The sequence below is a fragment of the Kogia breviceps genome, chromosome 4 (assembly GCF_026419965.1).
Source record: "Kogia breviceps isolate mKogBre1 chromosome 4, mKogBre1 haplotype 1, whole genome shotgun sequence".
Taxonomy (NCBI): domain Eukaryota; kingdom Metazoa; phylum Chordata; class Mammalia; order Artiodactyla; family Physeteridae; genus Kogia; species Kogia breviceps.
In genome coordinates, this window is record NC_081313.1 from 8,726,668 (window position 1) to 8,737,733 (window position 11,066).

Consider the following 11,066-nt stretch of genomic DNA (forward strand, 5'->3'; position numbering starts at 1 on the left):
CTCTTGTTATTGTCTATCTTTTTACAGTTATTCTCGTGGGTGTGAAGTGGTGTCTTATGGTAGTTTGATCTGTATTCCCTTAATGGCTAATATGTTAATGATGTTTTGCAAGAGAAAGAAATGACAACGGAAGTGGGGGTTCTAGGATCTATTAAGTGTGGGAAATGCGAGGTTGAACACATTAAATGTGTTTCCTCAAGACAGATTTTCTGCCTTCAGTGTGCACTGTAAGCTTTATATGGGGCATATAATGTGCCATCTTTCCCAAGTGAATTTCACCGCAGAACTCCTCCCACAGGTAATGCTGGTTATCGTTCTTCAGGACTCTAGTGTTCCATGGGATAAAGTATGGAAATGCTGGCCTCATATCCAAAAAGCCAGCCCCACGGGGCAGTTGCCTGTGCGTGTTTGAGGGTCAGCAAGTCCCTCCATGTCCTCAGCTATGTGGTCTTAGTCAGCCACTCAAAGCCTCAAAGCTTCATCTCCAGAAAGGGGATAAGAGGCACGTCCTAAGATGGAAAAGTTTAGATGAGAAGGGAGGCTGTTGAATCCTAACTCCCAAAGTGATGCTGTTTGGAGGTGGGGACTTTGGAAGGTGCTTAGGTCATGAGGGTGGAGCCCTCATGAATGGGATTAGTGCCCTTACACAGAGACCCCAGAGAGCTCCCTCACCTTTCTGCCAGGTGAGGACAGAGCATACAGCCATCTGTGAACTAGGAAGCAGGACATCACCGGACACCGAATCCGCTGGTGCCCTGACCTTGGACTCCTAGCCTTCAGAACAGTGAAGGCTGTTGTCTGTTGTTTACAAGCCACCCAGTCTGTGGTATTCAGTTATAGCAGCCCCAAAGGACGAAGACAGAGGTGCTCAGCAGCTTCTCGGCACTTGATAGAAAGCAGAGTGTATTAACTGAGCTCACTGGCCCCAGGTTCAGGTGTGGGCCTCAGGGTGTTCACTTTCCCTCCTCAGGACAGCCACTCCGTGTCCTGCCACAGCCCTGCTCTGACCACACAGTACAACCAGCTTGCCAGGCCACAGCCTCCGGTGTTTCAAATTACACTGGACCCTGCGGAATTACCAAAGCCCAGGACTGGTTTCTTTATGATGCTGCGAACAGGAAGGAGAATGTGAAGCACTCTGAGGCTTACGCACTTCGGGTTTATTAGTTTTCAGTTTCCCTGGGAGGATTCAGGAAGCTAACAATGCCTGTTGCACGGCCAGCGGTACCCAGCTGCAGTCTGTCAGAGGAAGGCAAAGCAGAGGGCATGTGAAATGAAGGACCGTGTTTAATGATGCATCTGCTGGTCTGGTTTTGGAACGAGAATCTTTCTTTTCAGTGGGGAGGGGACATTTACTTTGTTAAGAAGGAAATATAACCCTGTCCAGTAATTCTCTCAAAAATCCGCTGTTATCCCTTTATCCCGACCAATTTTTATTCCAATCGTTTTTATTTTTCATTTCTAGAGCTTTTCCCCCCTCAAATCTGTCTGGTCTTTATTTGATAGCGCATTACTCATATCTTGTGTTTTTAATTCTTTTATGTATTTAATCATTTTAGGCATACTTGTCTTATGGTTGTAGATCTAATTATTTTATTTAGCTGAGGTCCTCGGGAGTCTCATTCACTGTCCGTTTTTCTCTGATTCTGGCTCTTGTTTGGGGTGAGTGTGGGCCATGGGCTTGTCTTCAGTAAGCCTTTATCTGTGGGGATCCTCTGGGGTGTGGGGTGCGGGCGGCATCCCTTTGGAGAGACGCTGTACACGGTTCTGTCAAACCTGGAAATCCTTTTTACATTAACTGAGAACAGGAATGGCCAAACAGTGTAAATTTGAACTCATCGCCCATGTAAAGACAGGCCTGCAGTTTCAAATTCTCCAGGAGCCTTTGTTTGCCATCCAGAGGCCAGGCTGAAACACACCAGCTTCCCCACCACCCCCACTGTGTTGCTGGACACAGTTTTTTTCCTGAGTTTGGCCTCTCCATGAGTTTTTTGGCCTCTGAGCACCAGCTTTCAGCTGGGGTCTTGGGTTAAATGAGGCCATAAAGGTGGGGCCCTAATCCAGTATGACTGGTGCTCTTATAAAAAGAGGAAGAGACACCAGGTCACTTCCCGCCTCATGTGGGCCCAAGGTTCAGGCTAACTGTTCTGAATTTAGCTACTTTTTTGGGTGTGATTCCTACAGATTTCCCTCACTTTGGGTTCAAATTTAAAAAAAAAATAAGAAAACAAAAATACCACTTGCAGGTGGCTTATCAAGATCTCCCAGGTTATGTAGCCTGCCAAACCTTAAGAAATGGAGATTGAAAATAAAATTCTGTAATATATTTAAGGTAATTATCTACTCACTCTCTTGAAATATAAGATTATGAATGTTTTTGGCCAACAGAGGAGGCTAGAAAAACTGTCCCACTAAATTTTTTTAAAATTCATTTTCCTCCCCCATTTATCCCACCCCTATCCCATGCCCATGAGAAACTGATTAAAGGTGCTGTTATGAGCTGAACTGTGATCTCCCTAAATTCACAGGCTGGAGCCCTTATCTCCAGAATTTCAGACCTGACTGGATTTGGAGACAGGGTCTCTAAAGAGGCAATTAAGTTAAAATTAAGCTGTTATGGTGGGGCCGTAATCTGATAGGACTGATGCTCTTATCAGAAGAGGAAGAGACGCCAGGGATGCACATGTGCAGGGGAAAGGCCATGTGAGGATGCAGTGAGAAGGCGGCCGTCTGCAAGCCCAGGAGAGAGGCCTCAGGAGAAACTACACCTGCTGGCACCTTGATCTTAGACTTCTGGCCTCCAGAACTGCGAGAAAATAAATTTCTGTTGTTGAAACCACCCAGTCTGTGGAATTTTGTAATAGCAGCCTTAGCAAACTAATACAGATGCCCATTTAAAAATAACTTCTGAATCATTTCAACCTGGTAGACACAAAAACCTTAAAACTATAAATCCCAGGTGTGTTCTATAAACTGGCTAACAGTAAAAAGAGTGTACAACTCACTACAAAAGGAATGGAGGATGAATGTCAAGGTGACGTTCGAAATAATCACATCTCGGGAAGCTCGCAGGGAGCCTGTCCACTTCTCTGTTGACGTAAGTACACACATCCAAACCCAGTCACCCCACATTAGCACTTCATTTAATCTACTTTATAAAAACAATTAACTTCATCGATCTCTCACAGTATGTGTGGTGATTAATGCAGCAATAAAAAGCGGCAATAATAATAATAACTCAAGGCTGAGACAGATTCATTCTAACTTGCACGACTGCCAAAAAATACAACAGCACATATTTATCGAATGTTTTATTACTGTCTCTAGGACTTAGTAAAAAGTGTAAAGGCAGAGTTCTGCAGAAATCTTTGCAGAATTCTTTATGAATGTAAGTACTTTTCTGAGACATTAGTAAAAAAAAAAACAACTCAGATTTTTGTTGTGGTGCTTATTATTCGAATGTGAGCTTCAAATTTCAAGAATAACAAGCTGTGCAGTGGTTAAGAATCCACCTGCCAGGGGCTTCCCTGGTGGCGCAGCGGTTGAGAGTCCACCTGCCGACGCAGGGAACAGGGGTTCGTGCCCCGGTCCGGGAGGATCCCACGTGCCGCGGAGCGGCTGGGCCCGTGAGCCGTGGCCGCTGAGCCTGCGCGTCCGGAGCCTGTGCTCCGCAACAAGAGAGGCCACAACAGTGAGAGGCCCGCGTACCGCAAAAAAAAAAAAAAAAAGAATCCACCTGCCAATGCAGGGGACATGGGTTCACTCCACAGTCCAGGAAGATCCTACAGGCCGCGGAGCAACCAAGCCCGTGCACCACACTACTGAGCCTGTGAGCTAGAGCCCGCGAGCCACAACTACTGAGCCCATGCGCTGCAACTACTGATGTCCGAGTGCCTAGAGCCCATGCTCCTCAACAAGGAGTAGCCCCCGCTCACTGCAACTAGAGAAAGCCGGTGTGCAGCAACGAAGACCCAACGCTGCCAAAAATAAATAAATAAATAAATAAATAAATAAATTTAAGGGGGGGTGGGGGAAGAATAACAAGCTTCCTCTTAACAGGAGTGCCAAGCTGAAGTTAAGGGCATGGATACTGGAGCTAGATCCCTGGGTTCAAATCCCAGCTCTGCTTGTGTGTGTGTGTGTGTGTGTGCGTGTGTGCGTGTGCACGCGCACGTGTGTGTGTGTGCGCGCGTGCGCGTGCTGGCAAGTTGCTGGCACTGTCTCAGGGCTCTGCCTGTGAAGAAAGGGTGGCAGTGCTCTCCCCGCAGGGCTTCTCTGAGGACTGAGCCCATGTGAAACACCTCCGCCAGGGCCTGGTTCCCATGAATGCTCAACTCTCAGCTACTCTTAGGAGACGGGTTTTCACAACTAGCATCTAGCCCTTAGAAAACCCTCCAGTGTGCGAGTCCTTGGTGGTTTATCACCTCCTCCCCACAGCTCCCTCACGTGTAAAGTGGGGATGGCAGGACCGATGTACCGGGTTGCTGGGGGGTGAGTGACACACGCTGCAAAGTGCTCGCCCACCAGGGGGCGCCCCACTGCCCCGGCCAACCGACCACCTCCAGGACTGTGGTCAGTATCTCACCACATCAAAGTGAGTTCTGGAGACCCGCAGACCCTGGAGAATCCTCCCACTCTTCATGCCACCACATGCCGGGCCCTGTTGTAACCACTGGCCAGGCGGCCCTCCACCCCCTGACTTTCCAATCACCCTATGGTGTAGACGCCCCCACGAGGAGGGGAAGCCAGTGGCCCCCGTCGCACAGGTAGCAAGCTTCTGACCCCGGCGCCCTTACTCACAACCCGCAGGCCTTGCTCTGCTTGAACATTCCAGGAAACAGAGAGACACTCCTCCTCAGAGAGACAAGAGTGATGGCCTATGGAGAGGGTCTAGGCCAGGAAAGAAAGTGTGTTTGATGTGGAAAGATCTCTGCAGAGCAGCTTCCTACCCAAGGAGCAAAGGGGGAAGACGAAGCAACCTGCAGGTCAGACTTTGTCAGGTGGGCAAATATTGAGGAGGCAGCTGGTGACACATTCCGCCGGGGCCGGGGATCCCCTCAGGCATCTGGGGGCCTGACTGTGAGATGTTCCCCGACAGCTGGCTCTGGGCCCACACTCAACAGCAGGCTAGGAAGACGCCCCAGCTGCACGCCGGGCAGGGGGGTAAGAAGGGTGTCCCTAGATGGACAGTCACTGCACCCTGCCCCGGGGAGCAGCCTGAGCTCGGGCTGCCGTGCCGAGCAGGACTCGTGAGCGGATGCTTTCTTTGTTCTTGCCCAAGAAGAGCTACTGAAATGTGATTCAAAGGAAACCAAATCCACCCCCCCCCCAAAAAAAAGAGATGAAAGGCTCCGGTGAGAACAAAAGGTAGCAAAGCAGAAACAGCCAGAGCTGCAGGTTAGCCGAGAACTTAATCATCTCTGGGAGGGCAGCACTGGGGCCGGCAAGCAAAGTGGACACGGGAGCAGACAGCCCCGGGTACGGGGGCCAGTGGTGGGCTCAGGGCAAAGGAATGTGGTCCCTCTTGGTTAAGAGGAAGGGCTCCACCAGGCGAGGAGGCTCCCTGGCCAGCAGAAGAGCCACGCCCGTCTGGGGAGGCTGGTGGCCCCGAGGTGGGGAGCCCCGTGAAGGGAGAGCGCAGGATGAAGGGTGAAAGGCAGTGAGTCGTGGGGACCCCGGGAGCCCCGGCACCCCTCACCCCCGAGGCCAAGTGCAGTTCCCCCCACGGGAGCTTTCTGGCCTGAGGCAGCGGGGGAAAGTGATGCTTGCGCTAAAAAGGGAGTCCCAGATAAACTGCTGAACTTGCAGCCCTGACGGTTTCCTCTCTAAGAAAACTGAGGACCAAACACGGGAAACTGCTATTCTGAGCTCAAAGTCGGAAGGTCTTAAGGTGGGAAGGCCCTTCAATGACGGGGCGGCAGCCCCGCTCAGCCCGCTGGGGAGGAGGCGTGGCGTTCAGAGGCGTGGGGCACGGGGCAGGGCCGCGGCGCTGTGGACCCGGACTGGACAGGCCGGCCCGTCTTCCACGCAGCGCCCGCTCCATCCCCTGACAGGCCGCCGCAGAGGGCAGACTGCGTGGCGAGCAGGCCAAGACAAGGAGCTGCCCGACGGCGACTGGGCCAAACCCGAGGAGGGGCTGCGCAGCCGCCGGAGAACACCTTGCGTTCAGGGCGGCGGATTTCAGAAAGTCCACGGAGAAGTAGCATCCCTGCCTGGAGGTACCTGGGGACAGGCAGTGAGGCAGCGTTCATCAACCCTAAGCCCAGCCTCCATTTACCTGGGTCGTGGCCCTAATAGAGCAAGAAGAGGCAGAGTAATGCGCCCTCCCCAGAGGGCCACGCCCTAGTCCCTGGAACCCGTTTATGTGTTGGACTGCATGGCAAAGGGGAAGGAATGTCGCAGATGGAACTGAGGTTGTGGATGGCCTCTGGAAGAGGCAAGAAAATGGATTCTCCCCTACAGCTTCCAGAAGGAAGCTGCAAACACCATGACTTCTGCCCAGTGAGGCCCAATTTCGCACCTCCAGAACTGTAAGATAATAAAGTTGTGTTGTTTTAAGCCATTCAATGTATGGCGCTTTGCTACCAAAGCTGGGCTCCAGTCCTGACGGATGGCGACAGGAACAGCACAAGGGCAGCCCTGCCCTGCTACTTTCTCAGGGACCATCTGGCCCAAACCTCCCATTTCATGGATTAGGAAAACTGAACCCTAGAGAAGTGACAGGCCTCAAAACTTAAAACCCAAGTGCACTGCTACAGCAGCACAAATACACTGGCTCCCCTTTCCTTGGGCATAAATAAGATGTTTAACTTGTAACTCACACAGCCTAGCTGTTTACAATTCAAAGAAAATCAGAGTCCTTCATGAAGTTTCTCCCAGGGAGTTAATATAGACACTTTATACATCTGATCTTAAAACTCACCATATGGCTGTCTCTATGTGCAATTTCATTACTGCTACTTTGCTTTGGTATCATTCCAACACATACATCTAATGCCACTCATTGCCCGGGGACAGGGGAGCCCTGTGCAGACTGCTGCTGTGAGGTCCATGGCCACGCGTGTAGATGAGCGTGTTTGCTCCTGCCGTGCTGCCAAGGTCATCAGGCAGGAATGATGGACATGAACCCGCAGTGGCAGGAATTAAAAGTCAGAGTTATCATTAAAGGAAATGTCTTTGAAGTTCTTTTTTAATTTTAAACTAATTCAACACAGGGACCCCCGAAGTCTATTTTGCATTACAGTGGAACTGTTTTCTAAAATCCCATGCTCTTACATCCCCACGCATCGCTTAGCCAGTTTTCTTTCCTAGTGCCAGTCAGCCTTCTTGTTCAGGGCTTGCTTCACTAGTGAAAAGCATTCCCTACTCTGGAATGCAACATATGTAAAGAACTTCTCTACTCACCGTGTTGAGGCAGAGAATTAGCGCCCTATGTTGGGGGGCGGCAGACAGAAATCAAGGGAAGTCTTTCCTCTAACAAGAAGAGGGCACAAATGTTCCATAAAAAGCAGCCATGTTTGGCTAAGGCTTCTGTGATTAGCAAACGGAGTTGATACTTTAACCAACGTGTGCAACTCAGGCCCTACAAACCCCCCACACTGAAGTGACTCGCATCCTGGGACCCAGTCACCTTTGAATCCCTCCCAGTGTCCTTCCATTAGGATCGATCGTCATTCCAAAGGAAAGGAGAAAAAGCAATGCACCAGTTTGGGCAGATTCGAAAGAGCAAACAGGAACTGGGCTCAGAAAGGGGAGGAGACGGTTTGAACATGAAGGCTGGTTAGAGACACATTTTCTAAGAAAGATGACTCTTTCTTGAATTTAACTTCCTTGGCTCGGAAGTGTAGGATGTGCAAAAGCAAAAAGCAAAAAACAAAACCACTTCTGAGGAAAAGCAGAATGCGACAGAAACTGGAGGGGGGAAAAAGTCATATTGAGTGATTAATGACAAAAATGATTTCCGCTCCTTTGGTTCTTTTGTAATGCTGTCAGCCTACGATTTATCATCATGACGTTAAAAACACTGATTTGTCGTTGTTTCGGCTACTCGTTTTTCTAAAACATCTGTACATTCTAAGTTAAGTATTCACCGCCCAAACTTCTGGGAGCAAGTTGTGCATCTGGGCTTGTTCAAGTTACTCTAATTTGCATGCAACTCGCACAGGCTTGCGATATTTCGCATAAAGAAACAGGTCTCACCAGCGCGGGGCTGAGTTTAACTTAGACCCCACGAGCGGACACGTCCCAGGCTGGCCGGCTGCCTCCCCCGCCCGGCGCCCCGCCGCGCCCCGTGCCCGCGGGTTCGAGCCCGCCCTCCGGGCCCGCGAGAGGAGAGAAAGTGGGAACGAGTCAGTACCGGCGGGCGGGTGTCCAGCTTTCGTCTCTAGCTTCCCCTCGGGAGGCGAAGACATGGTGCGACCGGGTTTCACAGGGACCTGGACGTTGGTCGTCGAGGGCTCGCGGGTGGAGAGAAGTGCGCGCGAGCGTGACCGCCGGGAGCGAGGGCGCGTGCGTGGGGCTCCGGGGCCGCGCGCAGGCGGACCGACCGCGGCCTGGAGAGGGCGCGGCCGCCGCGCGCCTACGTGGCGCGGCCCCGCCAGCCCGCGGCTGCGCGATGGCGTCACTGCGCCCGCCCCGCCCCACCCCGCCGGCGCCCGCGCGCCCCGGGTACTGAGCATGCGCAGTCGGCGGCGCCACGTTGGACGCCTCGGCCAAGGGCGGAGGAGGAAGAAGGGGAGTGGGGGCGTGGTGTTGGCGGTTAGAAGAGGCGGGCGTTGGTGCTGGTGGGGACAGTCGCCCGGGGTTGAAGAGAGCCCAGCAAGAGGGTGGCACCCCCGTGCACGGTGCTCCACCAACCCTCCAGATAGACGGTGACGGTGGTGGGGATACAGCTTCAACAGTGGGGCACCCAGGGGTGCTGCGTGCCGTCGGGGAACCGGCCCGTCTGCCAGATGGCCTCACCCGGCTCACGCTCGGAGCGACCGGTGAAGTGCGGAAATGAGACCCCAGGTGGGACCGACCGGGGGCCCAAGAATAGCGGGGATTTGTTCAAAGATGCTGCAAATGGGAGCGCCTTCCCCCCGGGAGAGAAAGGCAGAGCTGTGAAGCCTGGAAACCTGGACAGAGGTCTTGCAAGTTTGCGTCTGTGTCCCCTGTCTCGGCCGTCTTCCTGTTGCATTGGGTCTTGATTCTGTCCAAAGCGGACCCGTTGACCTTGTGCCTCGGGTTGCAACCTTCTCGCCTTCTCAAGCGCTTTGTAACTGCAGGTATCCTCTACTGACGATCAATCCCGCCTTGCTGAATTAGCGTTCAGACATGTCCAGTGTCTTTAGGAAAGGAAACACCATCGGCTCTCTTGGCTGTGTGTCTCCCTTTGACAGCACAGCTGCTTGAAGAGCATCTCAACCCCGCCACCCCACCCCACCCCGTCTCCTCAACCCAGTCCAGTACATCTCTTGTCATCAGCACCCCCAAAGGCTGCCGCCAGCCAGGAAAGTCCTTTTGTCATGGTCACTCGTGACCTCCACGCTGCCCAATCCAGTGTTCACTGTTCCGCTCTCATCCTGCTTGACCTGTCAGCAGCACTTGACCTCGCTGACCGTCCCCTTCCTCCTTAGCTTCAGGGTTGCCACATCGAGGCGCTGACATCCAGTGCTTGGGCTGGAGGCTTGGCTGCTAACTGTCAGTTGGGTTGGTTGGCTCCTCTTCTAGATTTCTGAACACTTGAGCCTCTCAAGGCTCAGCACCAGCCCTCTTCCGTGTCTAGACTTGGCTTCAGTGGTCACATGAGGCCCACTATCATCCATATGCTTACGGATCCCAAATCTGCAAACCCATTTCTCTATGCCTGCCTCTCCATTAAGCTCCAGACTCACATTCCGCTGCGCCCTTGACCTCCCTTACCCAGATGTCTAACTCAGCGCTGCCCAGCTCTTTGCATCACGGCAACAGAGAAATGCACATACTCTACGTCGATCTGGGACTTTCCCCCTCGACGTTTCAGTAGCACTCCCAGCAGGACAGCCGTTGGCCAGGCAGCAGTCATGATATAGTTGTCTTTGTCTTGCATTCACATCAAAACTTGCAGACAGGTGTCAGCAGCTTAGAAGAAAATCTGAAATCAATAGTGAAACACTCTTAGGAGATTCTCCATCAGTAACACTATTCATAGAACAGAGTGAGGAAATCCACAGACACTGATGATTTGATTCTAAATAGAAAGAAGCTTTAAGGATACCTAACCAAATTAATTGTATGAATATTTTCTTCTTTATGTGTGTTTAAGAGTGCTATATGGTTAAAAACTCATGCCTTAAGTCTAAAAGAACCATTTCTAAGGAGTATGAAATAAAAATTCTAGGTTAGAAAACATTGTGTTATAGTTCAGTTGGCAGCATTGTTTCCTCTTAGTGGTACCTAAAGTCATGTTAAGAGCGATGGCATCTTCGATTCAGTGACCCATGGTATCGCTAGGGAACCCTGGGGGTAAAAGAAGGAGCATGCTGAGGAAGGAATTAAGCTACCCAAGGGCTCTGGAGGCTCCGGTCACCTCTGGGCTGCACCAAAGCCTGAGAGGATCCTTATCTTTGCCTGAGACCTGTTCTGGAGCCACACTGATCAAGACACTCTAGTGTTAACAGCCATGCCTAGTTTTACATGTGGAAGCAGAACTCCTGACTCACCCACCTACCCATAGATACCTTCCCATCTAGAGGAGAATCCAAACTATTCCTTACGGTGTGAGTACCTGCCTAATCCATAGCGTTCCTACTGAAGAAAATACGGTTGTTTAAGGAATTTAGCTTGAAAACGAACACCCATATTTCCCAGCCTCCCTTACAGCTAGGGGTGGCCAAGAGGCAGTTCTGGCCATGGAAGTGGAAGTGGAAGTCGACTGGGAATTTCTGGGGAAGTTTCCGCATTCTTGATACGAGGACCACCCTTCCTCCTGGTGACTTCATTGTTCACACCGCCCTGAATTCAGACAGACGGTGGGAAGCAGAGCAATTGTATTGCAACCACGAGGAAACCAAAGGCATGAAAGCCGCCTGCTGAAGGTGGCGGAA

The 11,066-nt window shown here is 51.6% G+C and overlaps 1 protein-coding gene across 1 annotated transcript in view; it reads right to left on the bottom strand.

Annotated features, from left to right (window-relative positions):
- The window catches only part of DAP (death associated protein), a 61,704-nt gene extending 53,101 nt beyond the window's left edge, over positions 1–8,603 (bottom strand). Inside the window, exon 1 of the mRNA XM_059060289.2 lies at positions 8,357–8,603. Within this exon, the coding sequence (XP_058916272.1) occupies positions 8,357–8,411 (55 nt within the window). The 5' untranslated portion in view covers positions 8,412–8,603. The remainder of the gene's footprint in view (positions 1–8,356) is intronic.
- Between the last annotated feature and the right edge of the window lie 2,463 nt (positions 8,604–11,066).